At 31.6% G+C, this 22095-nt stretch overlaps 1 protein-coding gene across 1 annotated transcript; it reads left to right on the plus strand.

Annotated features, from left to right (window-relative positions):
- The first annotated feature begins 1588 nt into the window (after positions 1-1588).
- Positions 1589-4918, plus strand: LOC108346474 (receptor-like protein 7). The gene has a single exon (XM_017585552.1). It carries the CDS (start codon positions 1589-1591, stop codon positions 4916-4918), a length of 3330 nt encoding a protein of 1109 aa, XP_017441041.1.
- Positions 4919-22095: the final 17177 nt, after the last annotated feature.

The following is a 22095-nucleotide window of genomic DNA, read 5'->3' on the forward strand; positions in this document are numbered from 1 at the left end:
CGTATAATTCGTCGTCAATTGCCGTCAAAGTTTCCTATGATCGACGTTTAACATCTATATTTTATTTCAATGTCAATTTGATGTGGTCCGCTAAGATATTGGAGTTTAATCCTTTAAAAATAAAAAAGCAATGTATTTTAAAAATCGTTTTTTAGTAGTGAATGGTTAATCAGTGATTACTGCATACTGAGACTAAACCCATTCAGTGTGTGGGTTACGTAGCTTTGATCTAAAGATTTTCTACATCTCTATATTCAAATATTCTGTGTGGGTTATATTTAAGTCTATGAAGTTGAAAGATATAATTAGAAGAATTTTGACTTTCCATGCATGCAGAGTCAAAACGTGAAAGATGGACAAGTTTCAAATGTGGTTCAGAATTATTCAAAATTCTGATTCCCCTTGTCATTGCCAAAACCTTGAAATATTGTGTGATCACTCTAATTTACAGTAATAATTTTCGTTCACGTATGATTTGGTTCAATAAAATGGTAGTTTTTCATGTCCCAGACTTCAAAACTTCACATCTATTTGGATTGATTTCACATGACTTTATAATCCATAAAATAATAATTTTAAATATACAAATATTAAGACAAAATATATATTTTAAATTTAAAGTAGATTAGTAAATGTAATTGTTAATAAAAATAATACATTGATATACAATATATAATATATAATATACAATACATGGATGTATTTTAATAAAATAATGTTACCTTTTAAAAAGATATATATATTATTTTATAAAGTGTTTTGACTGAGCCTAACTTCTTAAAACGTGGATTAAACGAATTGAAGACAAAAGATTAAAATGTATTTAATTTAGCCTTCAAAGTTGTTTTTGTCGGTTTTTTTTATCACTATGTTGGTTAAATTCATTTTACCTAATTTCGTTTTAACTGTTTTAATAATAATAAAAAAATTGTCGTGAAATATTAATATTTCTTTGCAAGTATAGAAGTACTCGAGAATATATTTACGCAACCAATAATCAAAGAGAATAATTGTTCCCGTTTTCATATTCCTGGGAATGGAAAAAGAAAATGCGCCTAAATATAATTCTTTTGTTTTGGTATTGGCGAATACAAATCTAAATCCTAAATATTAAGGTAAATAAGTCTAATGTTGGTAGTTCAAGATTTTGTTGGTCAATAACAGAAACATATGAATTTCAAAGTATTAGGGACGCGTTCTCTCCATTCTCATTTTGTTTTCAACATCTTCATTGTACCACAAAATTGTTTGCATTTTTCTTTGCCACTAGGTCTTCAAATTTGTTGGAAAATAACTTAATTAATTTAGTCATGAATCTCACTAATGTGATGTTTACATATATTGAACTTCCAAAGAGATATTTGTGAGTACAATCCTTGAAAAAGTTAAACTAAGTTTAAAGTTCATTTTATAATATTATAATATTGTGTATCAAAGTTATGAGCCCTTCATATCAGAACAACATCAAGTTAGATTTAATCAACTTGTGAATTGATAATTAGGATCTATAAAAGGAACAGATCATGTCCTAAAAGGCAAAACAACCTTAAAATTTGTCGTAGGGTTGAGTCTCATAATCATATATCCAATGAGTATTATTATCTTGTGCCTTTTTTTGCTACCCTTTTGCCTCTTAAACTTGAGCACCAACATCATTTTTGTAACTGGTCATTGTCTTGGCCATCAACAATCTTTGCTGCTGCATTTGAGGAACAACCTTGTATTCAATCCGACCAAGTCCAAAAAACTGATTCACTGGAACCAAAGTGATGATTGTTGTGAATGGACTGGAGTGACATGCAGCAAAGGCCATGTTATAGCTCTTGACTTGAGCCAAGAATCCATCTCTAGAGGTATTGATCATTTAAGCAGTCTCTTCGAGTTGCAATATTTGCAGAGTTTGAATTTGGCCCACAATGATTTTCATTCTGAGATTCCTCCACAGTTCAAAAAACTGAAGAATTTGAGGCATTTGAATTTGTCAAATGCTGGATTTGAGGGGCAAATTCCAATTGAGATTTCTTACTTGATCAAGTTAGAAACTCTTGATTTGTCTAGCACAGTTACTTCAAAACATGGTTTAAAACTTGAGACACCAAATATTGCAATGCTTGTGCAGAACTTCACAGAAATCAAAGAGTTACATCTGGATGGCATTGCAATATCAGCCAAAGGAGAGGTGTGGAGCCATGTTTTATCTTCACTCACTAGCATGCAAGTGTTAAGTATGTCATCTTGTAATCTCTCTGGTCCTTTGGATTCTTCATTAGTAAAACTGCAATCTCTCTTAATTCTTCAGTTGAACCAGAATAATTTAGCAGGTCCAGTTCCAGAGTCTTTGGGAAGTTTGTTCAATTTGACCACCTTGCAACTCAGTGATTGTGGTTTGAATGGAGTCTTTCCAAAAACTATCTTCCAAATACCATCATTGCAGGTGCTTGATGTGTCTGATAATCCAGGTCTTCATGGCTCTCTACCAAACTTTCCAAGTCAAGGCTCTCTCTACAACTTCAACCTTAGCCACACAAATTTTTCTGGGCCTCTGCCAGAATCTATTGACAATTTGAAGCAATTGTCTAAATTAGACCTATCAAATTGCCAGTTCAGAGGAACACTTCCTTATTCAATGTCAAATCTCACCCAACTTGTTCATCTAGACTTGTCATACAATAACTTTACTGGTCCTATTCCATCTTTTAATAGATCCAAGGCCCTGATAGTTTTATCCCTTAATCATAATCATTTTATGGGTACAGTTCCATCTACTCATTTTAAAGGCCTCACAAATCTCATGAGGATTGATTTAGGAGATAACTCCTTTGATGGAAGAGTCCCTTCATCTTTGTTAAGACTTCAATCTCTTCAACATCTCATGCTTTATTACAACAAATTTGATGGTGTGTTGGATGAATTTCCTAATGCATCTTTGTCATCATTAGAGATGCTTGATTTGAGTGGCAACAACTTTGAAGGGCCTATTCCTATGTCTGTCTTTCAACTCAAAAGACTTCGTTTGCTTTATCTTTCCAAAAATAAGTTCAATGGCACTCTACAACTTGGTGTGATTGGGAGGCTGCAGAATTTGTCTTCACTTGATCTTGCACACAATAACTTGTCAGTTGATGCAAGAATCGATGATGCATCATCCTTTCCCAGTTTGAAAACTCTATGGTTGGGTTCATGCAATTTGAGATCATTCCCTGAATTTTTGAGAAACAAATCTTCACTGCTCTTCCTAGACTTGTCTAGCAATCACATTGAAGGAACAATACCAAACTGGATTTGGAAATTTGACAGTATGGTTATCTTGAATGTTTCTTACAACCTTTTGACAGATTTTGAAGGGCCTTTCCAAAACCTTACTTCAAATTTGCTCAAACTTGACCTTCACTCAAACAGTCTCCAAGGGCCTGCTCCTACTTATCTGAAAAATGCCATTTATTTGGATTACTCAAGCAATAACTTCAGCTCTATTAATTTTGTCGACATTGCTAGTAACATTCCTTTCTTGTACTTTCTCTCCCTTTCAAACAACAGTTTTCATGGAAAAATTCATGAATCCTTTTGTAACATTTCAGATCTTCGAGCACTTGATCTTTCTCATAACAGATTCAACGGCCTCATTCCAATGTGTTTGACAGGAAGTAGCAAACTCAGGCTACTAAATCTTGGTGGAAATAAACTCAATGGTTATATTTCAGATAAATTCTCAACTTCATGTTCTCTAAGGTTTTTGGATCTTGGTGGGAATCTTCTAAGGGGAACCATCCCAAAATCTCTGGCTAATTGCCAAAAACTACAAGTTCTAAACCTTGGAAACAATCAACTAACTGACAGATTTCCATGCTTCTTGAAGAGCATCTCCTCCCTCAAAGTCATGATTTTAAGGTCAAACAAATTGCATGGGAGTATTGGATGTTCCAATAACATTGGCAATTGGGAGACACTTCAAATTGTTGATTTAGCCTCCAACAATTTCAGTGGCACATTACCATCATCACTCTTACTGAGTTGGAAAACTCTGATGCTTGATGAAGATAAGGGTGGACGATTTGGCCATCTATATTTCAATCTCTATGATGACTTTAATCCTGTGAATTTCATAACTGCAATTGTAGATCTCAGTAGCGAGCTACAAATAAAGTTAACAAAAGTCATAGCATCAGAGCCAATCCTTATAATAGACCACATAATCTCTCATGTCTTTGAGGAAGGTGTTGGTGTAAGAACATATGAGGATTCAGTTACAATTGTCAACAAAGGTAGACAGTTAAATTTGGTTAAAATCCTCACTGCCTTCACTTCCTTGGATTTCTCATCAAACAGTTTTGAAGGGCCAATACCAGAAGAGCTTATGAATCTCACTGCACTGCATGCTCTTAACTTGTCACAGAACACTTTCTCAGGTAGCATCCCTTCTTCCTTAGGCAATCTGAAGCACCTTGAGTCCTTAGACTTGTCAGTAAACTCTTTGAGTGGAGAGATTCCAACAGAGCTTGCAAAGTTATCATTTCTTGCTGTCATGAATCTCTCTTACAACCATTTGGTGGGCAGAATACCCACAGGCACACAAATTCAGACATTTGAGAGTGATTCATTTGTGGGCAATGAAGGGCTATGTGGACCTCCACTAACCCAGAACTGTTATGGTGGAGGGAAAAAGTCTTCACCACCATCATCAGAAACAACTGATTCTGATACAAAGGGTTCCATTGAATGGAATATCTTGAGTGTGGAATTGGGGTTTACTTTTGGCTTTGGAATTTACATATTCCCACTCATTTTCTTCAAGAGATGGAGAATGTGGTATTCCAAACACGTCGAAAACATCCTCTGCAAGATTGTTCCTCAGCTTGATTTTGTTTATGTGCATCGTGTGGGACAAAATTATAGAATCATGAGGTGGAACCCAAATTGATTCTATGTTACAACTATTCTGAATTTCGATTATCTGTTTTAGGTTTTGGTACTGTTGCTGAATAATCAAAATACCCTTTTTAGTGTTTTTACAATTATATGGCAATAATTTAGTTATAGAACTTATTCTCCCTTGTTAATAAGACTGATAAATAAAATTTAATAAACTAAATGTACATAATTTCTCTTTTAAATAATTATACATAGGAAAATATATATAGTCATTTCTTATCTATTTTAAAGAAATTTTATCAAATTTTTAAAAATATAATTAATCTTTGAGAGACGTTAAATGTTAATGTATAGAAGAAAAGAAGTTTAGGATAAACCATTTCTTCAAAATTAAGATTCCTATAGTAAATATACATTATGTAAATAAAAAAATGGTAAGTTTAAGGAAAATAAACAACAATAAAATATTATTAATTAATTAATTAATTGTAAATAATACTATGATATTAAAACTAAAAAATTAATATTTAATATTATGTGAGACAGCGTAACATTTTAAATTAAGTATATTTAGAAATTTTAAATTTAAATTATAAGTTTCATATTCAATAGTAAATTTCTCTTAATCTTGATTAAGACTATATTCATTTAAAATGGATAATGATACTTTAACAACATTTTTTTGGTAACATTTTAACACTGTTTACGTGGTCATGTGATTGGTCCATGTTAATGTTTATGATTATTATTATTCATTCTGAAATAGTCATCGTTAATGTTTATGATTATTATTATTAACTGTGAAGTAATTTTATATAAAAAAAATGTTGTCAAATTATCATTATCCATTTAAAATTTTTCCTCCGGTTGACAATTTCTTTTTAATGTTTATTACCTTTTCTAAAAAAGCAAGTTGGCAGAAAAGATTTTCAAAAAAAAATCATTTAATCTGTGAAAATAAATAACTAAATGAAAATGAATAATGTTTCTAAAAAACCAAATGTTCTATAACACTAGTGCAGAATTGGCCTTTAAGGTCACCCAATAGATGTCTGTCCACAAAAACACCAACGTAAATTATTGACCGGTGACATTTTTGTAAATAAGTGGGAATATAGACGTCCATTAGGGCGGGGCACCAACGTCTATAATATTATAGACGTCGGGACCCCCCCCCCCCCCCCCCCCACAACGGGATGTCTAAGTGGCTGACAGGGTAAGTGAGGAATTATTTTTTTCAGCCATTAAGGCGTCTGTTAGGCGAGACCCCGACGTCTACAATATTATAAACGTTGGGGCCCCTCTAACGAACGTCTAAATGCCCTGCAAATATGAATATTTAAATCAGAAAGACGTCATATTAGTTAGGGCCCCGACGTCTATAATATTATAGACGTCGGGGCCCCCGAGAACCCGACGTCTACTGCCATTTATACTAAAATCGCGAACCCGCGAGGAGTTACGCTCACTATTCATCGTCTTCCCCGCGTTTTCTCTCTGCGACATTGCATTTCCAGGTGCGTTTTCTCTCTTTTGGACCGTTTAAATTTACTTTTACTCCGATTAAATTACTCTTTGATGAAATATCTTTCATTTGAACCGATTAAAAATCGTTTTCGTTGCGTTTTGGTGCAGTTTCTGGTGTGTTCTTGGGCGGCGTTTTTTACTCTTTTTTGCCTACGTTTTAGGTCGTGCACTCCTCCATTTCCCTCCATTTCTTTTTGAATCTGCTAAAAAGGTTAGCTTCTTTGTTGATAATTTTTTTGTATGCATGGTATTGGCTTTTGCGTATGCATGTTTTTAACTTTAAGGTCTGCATGTGTTATTAGCTTTTGAATATGCATGTGATAGTTATGTTATTATAATTGGCATGTTAGATTATAAGTATCAAATCATTGAGTGAAACTTAGTTCCCGTTTGAAATTTAACACAAACGATTAATCTTTTAATCGTTTGTATTAAATTTTGAATTGTTCGATTGGACAGTTTAAGAAAATTATTTTTCATAATTTGCTATAACATGTACGTTGGAGTTTATGGATAAGATTGATAAAATTTTGGTTCAGTATTTGTGTTGTTCTCCAGATGCATATTTGATTGTGGTCATCCTTGACTACTCTCATTTCGTGTATTTCGGAGACCAATGCAAAATGTTGTCGAAATCTTATCAAATTTATGATGTAGACTTCTTTGCACGTGTCTTAGCAAATTATGAAAAATAATTTTTTTGAATGGGTAGGGCCTAACCTTGTGAGAGTTAAAAAACTTAAACTGATGATTTTACGAACATAGTATGGATCAAAGCTGGATGAATGAACGTCGCATAATGAGAACTTATACGTGATGTCGCTAATTTGTATGATTCTCTTATAAATGGCTACTTATAAATTTACACGTTTGTCTGTGTAACGCCCCGACAACTTACAAGGAATATTTACTGCCCCCACACACGCTTAACCATGGAGTTCTTATGGGTTTGGGCTACCGAAAAGCAAATGCATTTGGTGATATAAGTAGCCAAATCAATCCCTTTAAGTTATCCTTCAACTGTATAGTCCCATACCTATATAGTCTCTAGCCCCACACATCACCACGAGGCTTTCCAATGTGCTTTGTCCTCACTCGCACACTTTTCGGGAAAACTTCCTAGAAGATCACCCATCCCTAAATTACTCCAGGCTAAGCATGCTAACCATGGAGTTCTTATGGGTTTAGGCTACCGAAAAGCAAATGCATTTGGTGATATAAGTAGCCAAATCAATCCCTTTAAGCTATTCTTCAACTGTATAGTCCCATACATATACAGTCTCTAGATCCCTTTCATTCTGTGTATGTTTGATTCATCCATGTATCCCTTCCACTCGAAGCGTGCCAGGAGCCACTCCTTGTCTGTGCCCCTTGCACTTCATGCCTCTTACACCGACGATCACTCCCCGCCTTCGTCAGTGCCCGGGTGTCACAGTCTGCAACTTTAAAGTTGTTTAGTTTAAAAGCAAGGAATGGATGGACCGATAAAAGTTTCATAGAGTTGTTGGAGTTGTTGAAGGAGATGCTTCCAGAAAATAATACTCTACCTATTCGTAATTACGAGACAAAAAAAAATTATGTCCAATGGGTCTTGAATATCAAAAGATACATGCTTGTCCTAATGATTGTGTTTTGTACATAAAGGAGTTTGCTTCGCTAAAGTATTGTCCAACATGTGGTTTATCTCGTTTTAAAAAGAAATCTGACAAAAACACTGCTAATGAAGGTAATGATGGTGCACCTGCTAAGGTGATGTGGTATTTGCCTATAATACCTAGGTTCAAACGTATGTTCTCTGTTAAAGAAGATGCAAAGAACCTTAAATGGCACTTTGACGAAAGAAAGTGCGATAATCTTCTTCGACACCCTGCTGATTCACCACAATGGAAGAAGATTGATGAAAAATTTCCAGAATTTGGTGCAGATCCAAGAAACTTAAGACTTGCACTTGCAACTGATGGTATGAATCCTTATGGAAACTTAAGTAGCAAACACAGTTCATGGCCAGTTATGTTGATGATATACAATCTTTCTCCTTTGTTGTGCATGAAGAGAAAATATGTGATGTTGTCCATGATGATATCGGGTCCTAGACAACCTGGAAATGACATTGATGTTTACTTAAAATCTTTAATTGATGATTTGAAATTGTTGTGGGAAAAAGGGGTGGAAGTGTTTGATTCACATGTTGAGGAACAGTTCTGTTTGCGTGCAATGTTGTTTTGCACTATAAATGATTTCCCAGCGTATGGAAACTTGAGCGGTTATAGTGTTAAAGGTCATTTTACATGTCCCATATGTGAAGAAAACACTAGTTACCTTCAATTGAAGCATGGTCAGAAGACGGTATATACAAGACATCAGAAAGTCCTTCCTCGTAATCACCCTTATCGTAGATTGAAAAAAGCATTTAATGGAAGTGCTGAGGATGAGGTTGTGTCCAGACCCCGAAATGGTGAACAGGTGTACAACGAAGTCAAAAACATTGACATTGTGTTTGGAAAACATCATCAAAGTACCTTTGCAAAAAACATTTGGAAGAAACGATCAATATTTTTTAAGCTTCCATATTGGTGTAAACTTGATGTTAGACATTGTATTGATGTGATGCACGTTGAAAAAAATGTTTGTGATAGTGTCATCGGAACTTTATTAAACGTGAAAGGGAAGAGCAAAGACGGAATAAAAGCACGACAAGATTTGGTGGACATGGGAATTCGATCTGAGTTACATCCACAGATAATAAGAAAACGCACCTATCTGCCCCCAACCTATCACACACTTTCTAAAAAATAAAAATAAAGTTTTTGTAACTGTTTAAGAAGTGTGAAGGTTCCACAAGATTATTCTTCAAATATTAGTAACCTTGTTTCTGTGCAAGAGTTAAAGTTAGTTGGTTTAAAGTCTCACGATTGTCATGTATTGATGCAACAATTGTTACCTGTTGTTATTCAAGGCATATTACCTCCTTTTGTTAGGGGTATTCTGACACGTCTGAGTTTGTTCTTTAATGTCATTTGCAAGAAAGTTGTTGATTCTCAGGGTTTAGATGAATTGGAAAATGAAGGAATAAGACTACTATGTCAATTGGAGATGTATTTTCCACCTTCTTTTTTTGATATCATGGTTCATTTGATTGTTCATCTAATCAGAGAAATTCGAATATGTGGGTCGGTCTTCTTAAGGTGGATGTACCCATTTGAAAGATACATGAAGATCTTAAAGGGATATGTCAAGAATAAGTATAGACCAGAAGCTTCAATCATAGAGCGATACGTTGCAGAAGAAATCATTGAATTTTGTTCAAGTTATATGCCATCTTGTGAACCAGTGGGTCTTCCCAAGAGCAGACATGAAGGAAAATGTGAAGGTAAGGGTGTTCGAAGTGTGAGAATTCAAATTGTTAGCAGAAAAGAAGTTGACCAAGCTCATTTGTACATCTTAAACAACACTGTTGATGTGATTTCTTACATTTCTGAACACGTTAATGAAATAAAGGCATCAAACCCAAGAATGAGTGAAAAATGACATCTTAATGAACATGTGAAAACCTTCTTACAATGGTTTAAGAAAAAGATTTATGCAACTCCACATGTTTCTGAAATTTTATTGAGGTTATCTCGTGGGCCGAACACAGATGTCATTACATATGGTGAGTACTATATAAACAATATTTCTTTTCAGACAAAGGTAGAAGATGACAAAAGTAAATGATCAGTGGTTTTAGAAGGAAAAAATATGCATAGACATGATGATGATGATTCTCTTGATATACTTGAGACAACATCTGTTGCATCAAGACCCATTGAAGACCTAGTTGATGACGTTGTCGATGACATCCAGGCAATTTGTAGTGATCATAATGAAGGGATTTGGGAGAAAACAATATCTTAATAGGTTGTGATATTTTTTGTATTGACTTTATATGTATGTTCATCATAATTGAATTGTTACTAACCTTGTATATATTTTTCAGGTATGTCGACCTAAGACTTAGGATCGGGACAGACCAGACGTGGTCGAGGCGTCACACGATTAGCAGATGTGACATCCGGACGCGTTGATGGGCAGAGGAGACATGTTGACATTGACCCGAGATCAGGTCAGGCATCAAGGCCAAATGTTGATAGGTTTAAGAGTTATCTGGGTAAGTTAGCAAAAAGCCATGTCTCTATCCTTCATGCATCTTGGGATAACGTCCCAGAGGTCGATAAGAACCTCTTATGGCAAGATATTCAGGTATGTTTACTTAAAAGAATTTTGATATACTTATTTCTTTCATCTTTTCCAAACATAATACAAGTTAGAAAGAAAGTATTATCGCATATAGCGATAAGATGGAGGGATTTCAAGACAAGGCTTACACGACTATATGTCTTTGGAGACAGACAACATAAAAATCCATGTCAGCAGTATACCTTCACAGAGGAGGAGTGGATACAATTTCGTGCATCTAGAGAGTCTGAGGAATGGAAGGTATGTTTCTTAACATCTACAAAGTCTTTCATTGAGTTCTTATGATTTTACACTTATTTTTATACATGGTTTCACATGGTAAAAGGTTAGCCGCCCAAGAAAGACAAAGGCTAAACGATGCACCACACTTGTTATCACGAGGTGGTTATGCAAAACTGGAAAAAAAATTAGAAAGTCTAGAGCGGATGCCTTGGGACTTGAGTCGCCGGACCTAGCACCTGCAACTGCTAGGTACGAGCTATGGAAGGCTGCTCGGACTAAATCTGATGGGAACATGACATCTTCCTCAACTGTCTTGATCTCACAAAGAATTGTAAGTTCAAATTCTAAACATTGTTTGATTGTGTATCTATCATAGCATGTCTTCTAAGTAACTTGGTTTTTCTATGTGCAGGATGAGTTGGTTGAGCAGCAGACTCAGGGAACATTTGCTAGCCAAGGTAGGGACGACATTCTAACAACGGCCATTGGAAAGCCCGAGCACCCAGGACGTGTACGTGGAGTTCCTAGGGCGATTGGTCTTCGTGACTACTTTGGCCCTACACAGAAACCACTCAATCAATGAGTCAGGAGGCACCGAGAAAGATGGATCTTCAGTGGGAGGAAAGACTCAACCAAAGCATGAGATCAATGGAGCAACGATTCATGGAGCAGCTACAAGAACAAAAAGAAATACAAAGAGCGCTTGAAGAGAAGTTGCATTCCATGACGCAGGGCAACATGGGGCCTGTTGAAACTCCCACACCACCTCGTGTCAGCACTAGAGGATCATGCTCTGTTGTAGAACCTACTCAGTGTAGCGGTCAATATGAGTTGTTGGTTGATGGGGATCCCCCACGCATTGTGGTTGTCGGACGAGTGCTTGAGGGAGGGCAGACTATTCATGGTGTTCCCATATTACCCCACCACGTGCGTGTAACGATTGACGAGGTTCGGGATCCCTAGGCTCAGGTGCCTATACCCACTCCAGAAATTAATTTTGTAGGGAAGGCCATAGGATCATTTATAGTCTGGCCTAGAGCATTGATCATGTCACACATCGCTACTCCACAAGTATAATGTCTTTGTTATTAGTATTTCTATGTTAAGTTTAAAAATATTTGTTGATAACTCTTTCATGAAATTCTTATCTTCAGTTCACATGTCCTCAGAAGCATCCGATTCATGATACAATCATACATGAAGATGATGACATGGCTGAAGCGGAGGATGATCCTCTATCAAAGCTAATGACAAGATTACCCAGGTTGAAGAGAGCACCATTAGAACTATATTGGGATTTGAAAGTATTTGGTCTTCGCCCCCATGTGCCAGTATATATCACATTGACTTATGCATTGGAGGTGATTGGGGGAGACAGGATGTTGAATATTTCCATCATTCAACTGTGGTGCATGTAAGATAGTTAATTTTTTCTTCCATATTACTTTTATTTAGATTCCTAGTTTCTAACAACTTAACTTTGTTGTTTTAGGTACATGGACACATTCGTTGTAGACCAAAGTCGGTCTTCCATGTACGGATTTGTTGAACCTCAGACCATTCAACCTTCTGGTAACACACTTGAAAACAGACAACATTATTTGCAAACATGGATGGATGAGTCAAAAAGAGACGTATACCTTGTGTCATACATTGATGGGTAGGTGTTTTTATATGTAAAAGTTCATTATTAAAGTTTCCTTAATTAGTTAAATAACTATTTGTCCTTCGTGATAGGTTGCACTGGCAGCTGATAGTCATCATTCCCAAACAATGTAAAATTATATGGTTTTGTTCGTTGCACAGGAAGATGAAAAATGACTTGTGAACCATGCTTCAAGGGTAAGTGTTTCTCCAAAAATGACTTTGAATTTGATGTTCACCTTAAACTTTTATGATAAATATAGTTATATTAATTTTACTTTGTGTTTTCAATCTATACAGAGTTATTGGTAAATCTCGAAGTCAACTAGTTCAAATTTTGTATCCAAAGGTTGTAAGTCATTTATAGTTCTAATTCATTTTCTATGTTATTCAATGATCTAAATTCTTGACTATTTAGTTTGTCATTTTAGTGTAACTAGCAGCTAGATTCATGGGAATGTGACTTCTATGTCATGTGTTGGATTAAGACCATCATTCGAGCTGTCATTACAGATGACTGGAATGAGGTAATGATGCATACCTTGAATACATTACAAATCAAATTCATCTTTAAACATATATGAAACCATAATGAATCTTTCTTCAATTTTACAGCGCTTCAAGAGTACATCTCCTATACTAGAGGACACAATTAGGCAGATAAGGCAAGAGTGGACAGCTTATCTTCTGCAAAGATGGAGCTAGGAACACTTTTATTTGTTGTTGAACATTGCTTAGGTTTAGTTTAAGTTTATATCTTGATAGTTTTGGTATTGGATTGTTTTTTATATTAAGTAGAACTTTCTATATATGAAACGCATATATATATTATACTATATTGTTCTGGGACAATTTTCTGCTTTTCAGGTGTGGTTTTATTGCAAAAATAAATTAATTTTTTTTAAAAAAACACCCAATAGACGTCGGTTAGTGCACTGACGGACGTCTATAGACGTCTGGCAATGCACAAACCGACGTCCAACCTTAAACTCTAAACAAACTGTTTCAGGGCATATGGACGTCGGGTGTGACCACATCCGATGTCTATACAGACGTCGGTTATACATACCTCGGACGTCTATATAGACGTCGGTTCTGACCACATCGGACGTCTATATAGACGTCCGAGGTATATCCTCCGACGTCTAAGTAACGTCACCCACAAATACGTTGGGTACAAGTCGGACATTAAAAGGCCAAAAGAACATACGTTTAAAGCTCTTTCTACACTGTAAAGATATCATTAATATGAGACAATTTCTTTTAACCAAATATTATTTCTTAGAAAAGTTATAAGATAATAATTGTTCATGGTTGAATTTATCAAAGATATATATCTAAAATGTTAGCGGTTCTGCTTTATCTCGTAAACCGAGTCTTGTACATATTTTTTCAAGAAACATGGGTATTTTATTCCGACACATTAAATACCCAATTTTGTGTGTATAAAGGATACAATGTTGCATATTCGTTTTAGTAAAAAACAAAAAAAAAATTTTAACTTCAAATTACATTTAAATTATTTATATTTCTGCCTTTTAAGATCAGTCAAAAATATATGTTAATTATCAAAATCATTTCATTTAATTTAATTGCAAATGAACCCTTACATTAGGATAGTGGCATCTATTATATTATAAAAAGAAAATAACCATATTAAGAAATTTATTTTAATATCTACTTTATTTTGTTAGCATTTTCTAAAAATTAGTTTTTCAATTATTTGATATTTTAAATTTTTTTATTTATATTTATTTTATTGTCATGTCTATAAAAAAAGTTATTTTATTTTTTTATTTATATTTATTTTGCTACATCACGTGTTGTATGAAAGTTATTTTATTTTTTATTTACTTATTTTATTTTTAATTTTATTTATTTACTTTGTTGCCCACATGTACACATAATTTATTTTACATTTTCATTCAGTTATTCTATTTTTAAATTCCTATTTTATTTTTTAATTTATTTTATAGATACATGTACATGAAATTTATTTGACCTTTTTATCCATTTACTTTATTTTAAATTAATTTTTTATTTAATTTATTTTGCTGTCATATATAATCAATTATCCAATATTTATTATTTATTATATGAAAATTAAACTAATACCCATAGTTTATTACAATATAAAAGTGTTTCTTCCTACGTCTCATTGAGTTTAACTTGCACTTTTTTTTTTATATTTCCAAATATATTTCTGTTAGAGAATATTTTGTTTTTAAAAAAGTTGACCGATTCAATAATAAAATCCAAGCACCAACCCTTCCTCCTTTGTTGCATTTCAAATTTGTAAACCTTACACCTCCTTTTTCATCCATTCCTCCTCTTTGCTGCATTTTATATTTCAAAGCCTACACCCTTTCTTTCTCCTCTCTTCTAGCGCTCCTGCCCTCTTCCCTCATTTTTGACCATTTCTTTTTAAGGTCTTCTCGCGGAGTGCTCCTCTCCTCCCTGGCTTGGTGATTGTGTCGTGTTGGTGTCGTGGTGAGCTGTAGCAGTGGTGAGCTGTAGCAGTGGTGGTTCTTCTTCTCACACAGTTCACATCAAGCTCTTCTTGGGCGTCCAAGTTGGTTCTTGGTTGTGATTTCCTTAAGCTCATTGTATGATAGAGTATATGATGCATGATGGGTGGTTATAGTGTGATAAAATGCTTGAACTGTTGTTATTATTACATTTGTGCTTGATTTGGGCTTATGCATATTGGATCTGTGAGAGGACGAAGTCGGAGGCCTTAACTGCACTTGGAATTGTTGTTGAGGCCCTGCCGCATTTGGAAGTGCGATTGAGAGGGATGTCGTAGCTGGAGATGCGGTTGAAGGGAGCCGCACTTGGAAATGCAATTGACGCTCGCCGCACTTGGAGTATGTTGCAGTTGGAATTGCGGTTTAGGGTTTTTTTTATTACTTTTTTTTTGCTTTATTATATTTAATTAAATTTTATTTGATTTGTTTTAAATTTAGAATTTGTAGTTGTAGCTATTGTATATTATTTAGTATTTTTTATATTTATTTTTTATATTAAATTTGTATAAAAATATATATATGAAATATTACGTTAGTATATTAAATTTATTTTGTTTATATTTTATATACTTTTTTATTAATATTTTATATTTATATATTCTGTAATTTTAATTTTTATGTTATGTTTTATGCTTAAATAATATTTAATATGTTTTCGGAGTATCTTTTAATTTTTTATTTGTTTGTTAATTTTTTTTTAATGTTTTTTTATAATTTTTAATTTTTTTATATTATTTATTATGTGTATTTTTTATTACATTTTATTTTATTTGTTTTTGAATTTATTTTTTTAATTTGTAATTTTTATGAAATTATTTATTTAATTAAATAATAATTATTGTGCCTAAATTTTTTATTTTTGACTTATTATTTTGTTTCTTAATTTATTTTTAATTTTTAATGTTTTTTTATAATTTGTAATTATTTAAGTATTATTTATTAAGTAATTTTTCTTGTTATTTTTTATTTTTTTATTTTATTATTAATTTTTTATTTTTTGATTATTTATTATTTGGTTCAATATTTATTATTATGTAATTATTTCTTTTATATATATATATATATATAATTGGTTAATAGAAATAGTTAGAGCTAGAGATGCATCATCTTCTCGTGATGAAGCTTCATCTTCTTGTGATGAGCATTCATCTTTATCACATAATGAAAGGAGATGACCTACGACATCTGCTCATAGAAGACACGTAGAAAAATATCGTGTGGACCTCATTCATGAGTATGAGCATGAGGAGGAGGACGAGTTTATACAGTAGGGATGTGGTGAAGATGACTATGTTGAGGAGAGGATGTTCAACAGCAGGATGACTATAGTGAGGAAGAAAATGAAGATGGTGGATTCTCAGGAGGTCCACATGACACCTCCTTACTTACCCATTATACCTAGCACGTTCCATTTGCCATATGGTAAGACTGGGTTAGTCATCAACATAAATGTTAATTGTTAATTAATTGTTTATTTATTTTTGTTATATAATTTTGTGTTTTTATGTAGGATCAAATGGAGATCTCCTATGACAAAAAAACTAAAACATTTTAGAATATACCATGTAGCTATTGAGCCTTATATCTCCATATCGGAGTTGGCCTCCTTAGGGAACCTACATGTGTCGATCATGGATTTCTTAAGAAAAAAATTTTAAAATTAAACTATAAATTACCAAATATAAATGTCTTATAAATTAAATCAAAATTTAAAAAAATTAACACATAAAAAAAAGTATACAATAAATAAAAATAACAAAAAATATTTAAAATTAAATACTAAATAAAAAATTAAACTTATTCAAAATTAAATATAACTTCAAATCATTAACACGTATAAAACATAAAAAACTTAATAAAAAAAATTCATATCAAAATATTAACTATTACCTACAAAATAACACCTAAACTATTAACTAATACATCAAAAGTAACATAAAATATTTTAAATTAAATAAATAAATATAATACATATAAAAAACAAAGCATAATATAGAGTATAATATATATTAAAAATAAATTAACTCAAATAAAATAACAAATATAGCACTCGAGAAACGTGGTGGTGAGTAGAAGGAAGGGAGAAGGTTGTTTAGGCAAAAGGTTTGCATTGCACCAGGAAAGAAGAAGTTTGGTAAAAGTGAAGGTAATGAGACTAACTATATACATCTATATTACCCAAAACAACCTAATAAAAACACTCTTTACCCAAAACAACCCCAATCACAACTTTCTTCTATCTTTTCTTCAACTTTCTTTACCCAAAACAACCCCAATCACAACAAAACCTAAAACTACTGAACCTAAACTCATACCTAATACATAAAACATATAACCATGGAGATTGTTTAGAAGCTCTCTATCACCACCTTCGTCCTCCACCTTCCTTCTCCAATAACCACAACACCATCACATATCACAATCACCACTATATCACCACTTTACACAACACAATCTCTCAACTCAAGAAACAATGAAACAATGAAAGTGAAGAAAATGTTACTGTAAAGAAAGTGAAAAAACTGGGAAGGGAATGCATGTAGGGTTTATACAATCAGAAGGGATTACGGTTGTTGGTTGGTAAGAGATCATTAACTCATCATTGAATTTGTTGATTTTAATAAATGAAGAAAAAATATGTAAAATAGGAGTGTATGGTGAGATAGGTGAGGTGTAGGAGCAACTTTCATGATATAATAAAATAAGTTAATAGGAAAGTTACTTTTTTTTATTCATGTATTTTGTATTGATAATTTATCTTAATAATTAAATTTATTTTGTTATTTGATACTTTTTTATATTAATTATTCTTTTTCTATATTCTAATATCTCATTATTTAGTCACTTAATAAAATTAAATTTAAAAAATATATTTTAATTTTATTTTATAAAATACTATCATTTAAAAACAATAATAATAATTTTATTTAAAAAAAACTATCAACAATAAAACATTTATATTAAGTTATAATATAAATATTTTTATAATTAAATATTCTTCATATTTTAGTATGTAAAATTTAAATCGGTATTACCTAATAAATAATTATACTAATCATGTCTATACATACTATAGAATTCCATATTAAAATTATATAGAATATAGAACTTCACTCCCAAGTGTTTAATTAATTTTAAAAATAAATAATTTAAATAATTTTTCGAGCAAAAAAATAATAATAAATATTTTTTTATAAAATTAAAATTAAATTTTAATAAAATAAAATTTGGTAGGTGGATTGGTGAACCAACCCAACCCACCACAGGTTCAACCCACATGAGTCGGATTAAAATCTAACCCGAAAAAAAATATAATTTTTTCAAATCGAATCCAGCTCAAACCCGTAGTGAGCCAAGTTAGCCCGCGAGTTGTGACCCATTTTGACCGTTCTAATAAATATGTTTAGAAATATATGTCAAAGTGAGAAATTAAATTTAAAACTTACATATACCAAGTCACAAAAATTCAAAATTATTTTTAATATTACAAATTTTCATAAAGAATAATAATTTACTTAGTTGTTTGTTTTGATTACTACTTTTTTTTTATTTGACACTCTAATCTTCTGCACAACTTACGGATATTTAAAGTTCAAATTATTTTCTCAATCAATATAGTTGATAATTAGAAAATAAAATAAAATATTTTAAGTCAATTTCTTTTAAATAATAAATGGAAAATAAAAACTTTAATCCATATTACATTCTTAAAAATTATTTTTAAATTAAGTTGATTTTTAAAATAAATAAATAAATAGTTCTTTAAATGCCTGTCCTTGCACACATTAACCATTATAAAATATAAAAATTCTAACATATTTTCTATATATTTATTTTGTTAAAAGTGACTTTTATTAAAAATATTATTTTTCTACATACTACTTTTTTATTTTTAAGATTTATAATTATTTAGTCATATAATATCATTAAAATTAAAAAACATATTTTACTTTTATTTCTTAAAATAATATTATTTTAAAAAAATATATGTTTATTGATAATAAAATATAAAAAAGCAAATAATTTTGTCTTCAAAATATTATCAATAAAAAATTATATTTATCATTTTTATATTAAATAATAATATAAATAATCTTATTGAATAATTTATTCTTTTTAGTGTGTAAAAATTAAATTAATTTTATCTAATAAAAATTAACATTAATGATGTGTACATAAAACTCTATATAAGATTTTAAATAATTATATTTAAAACAAAATAAATTAAAATTTTGTATTTAATAATTCATTTCAAAGATTTAAAATATATATTTTTAATAAAAAAAATCACATTTTTGTTTTACATAATAGTTTATTTGAAAGATTTAAAAAATATATTTGTATTAAAAAAAATCATATTTCTTAATATTATAATTTTTGTTTTATAACTTTTTAAATTATTTTTTACTATTTCCAACTTCGAATGTGATACCTTATAATTTTAGTAAGAGTGAAACAAAAGATAAAATCTAATGAATTAATTGTCTTAAAATATATTAATAATATATTTATGTTGTTATTAAATGAGTATAAAATCATACATTAAGACTACATTAATCAGACGAGTCTATAAATATACACTGTTATAAATACACATTGAATAAACACTAGTTAGATGCATATAGAAAAAAATTAAACAAATTTAGCAATATACATTAGACAAAACAATGTATATACTAACTAGACAAATATAACAAAAAATGGATTGAACGAATCATTATGTTTATTAATTAAATGAATATAACAAAAAAATTTAAACAGGTATTGCAATACACATTAGACCAATATGTCCATACATTGATTAGAATAATATGCCAAAAAATTATTAGACAAGTATAACAATATATTTTATACGAGTTTGCTCAAATACTAATTAGACAAAATACAGTAAAAAAATTAGATAAGTCATTTCATTCATTGGTTAAACAAATATTACAAAAAATATCAAAGAAGATTATCGATGCACTAATTAAACAAGTCTAACAATACTTATTGAACAATTTATCCATACAATTAGTAGACAAGTATAGCAAAAAATATTAAACGAGACATTTCATACATTGATTACACGAGTCTTGGATAACTTATTATATGAGTCTGTCTAAACATTGATTAGACGAGTTTACCAACAACATACAATGGATGCGTCTTGTAATATACAATATATATTAATACAAGTATATATATTAGACAAATTTATCTATACACAAATTAGACAAGTATATTAATACAATACAAGTTTGTTCATTCATTAATTGGATGAGTCTTGTAATATACTTTAGACAAATCTAAACAAACACTCGTTATACAACTTTTTTCATACCCTAATTAAATTGATTTAGCAAAAATCATTAGATGAGTCATTTCATACGTTGATTAGATAAGTCTAAGAATACTAATTAGACAAGTTTATTCATTGATCGAGGTCATACCCGAATCAAAATAATGTGCAATTAAGTGCAGTATAATACTAGAAAGTGACTCCTAGGTCGTTTCTCAAAGACCTAATTAACACACAATATAAACCCAAATTTAACAACAGGTTGGCAATTGGATCAATTGCAATGCTTCCTATCCTGGATTAACAACAAATAAATGTTCTTCTTACCCCTAATCCCACACGAATTACCCAACTAAGCGAAGGATAATTCGGTCATCAAAATTGCGAACTAAGCGAACGCAACACACCAATTCAATTGATTCTACACCACACAGATTAATCAACTAAGCGAAGATTAATCACCAATTAGGCAATTAAGTGTGTACCTAATTGTAAGCATAAAACAAATTCAATACAATGCAAGGTAAGACAACAGAATCAATGATAGCTCAACAAATCTCAAGTAAGCAATGCAATATCCCCAATTACCAACCCGCACAAATTCAAGCTACCATTAATATGGGTTCAACATAGCAAAACAAAATGGAAACATAATGCAACAAAGCCAATGTAGAACTAAAACGAAATGCACAAACTAGAGTCGGAATGTAGGGCTGGAATGCATAATTCAGATTGAAAACGAAATGAAAAAGGGGAACAAAATTGGAACCCATAAGCAGCAAACAAAAGCACAAAAACGCGATTCAAAGAACTCAAAACGAATTGGAAATACCCTAAGACGAATTTGCAATGCGAGAATGAGAATGGAATTTAAATGGGCAGAATCTAAATCGCAAGCTAAAAGCATAAAATGAAATTGCAAAATCAAAATTAGATTGCTCAAATTGAAAATGCATAATGAAAAATCTAAAACCCCAAATTGGGGGAGCTCTCACTTGTTATCCAAAGCTTAGAAAACATAAATGAGAGAGTGAGAGTTGTGTTTGGGGTCTGTCCCCCTTTTGCACACAATCCTAGGTCAGAATACAAAATGGGCCTAATCCTAAGAATGACCAAAACCACTCAATGTGTTAAATATGTCCAAAAAGCCTCAAAAACGAAATTACAATTGAAATTAAATTAGAAATTCTGATGTGGCAAGTGGAGAATGATGTGGCAGCCCTTTAATATCCCAAAATAATAATCCAAAAATTTCCCTGCAATTAATAATGACAATAATTATCCTAAGATAATTTAAATTAATTAAAATAAGAATTATTGGTCAAATTAAGCCCAAATATCAAAATTGAGAAAATATTGGACAATTAAGCACAATTTCCTAATCAAATGTAGTAGAAAAAGCTAAGTGAATAGTATAAAATAATGATTCATCATTCATGCATTGATTAGATGAGTCTATCAATAAATACTAGACCAGTTTGTCCATACATTGATAAGACAAGTTTAACAAAATAAATTACTCAAGTCTTTTCATACATAGATTACACAAGTCTATATTAATACACATTAGACGAGTTTGTCGACTCATTGATTAGACGAGTCTTGCAATATACATTAGATTGGTTTGAACATACACGGGTTAGACAAGCCTAAACGTACACATTATACAAGTGTGTCCATATACTTATGAGACAAGTCTAGCAATACGTATTAGAAGAGTTTGTTAATGCATTGATTAGACGAGTCTAGAAATACACATCAGACAAGTCTTTTCATATACTTTTTAGA

The sequence above is a fragment of the Vigna angularis genome, chromosome 9 (genome assembly GCF_016808095.1).
Source record: "Vigna angularis cultivar LongXiaoDou No.4 chromosome 9, ASM1680809v1, whole genome shotgun sequence".
Taxonomy (NCBI): domain Eukaryota; kingdom Viridiplantae; phylum Streptophyta; class Magnoliopsida; order Fabales; family Fabaceae; genus Vigna; species Vigna angularis.

Excerpts from the sequence above, each read along its gene's own strand:
- LOC108346474 (XM_017585552.1), top strand. The coding sequence starts at position 1,589 with ATGAGTATTATTATCTTGTGCCTTTTTTTGCTACCCTTTTGCCTCTTA.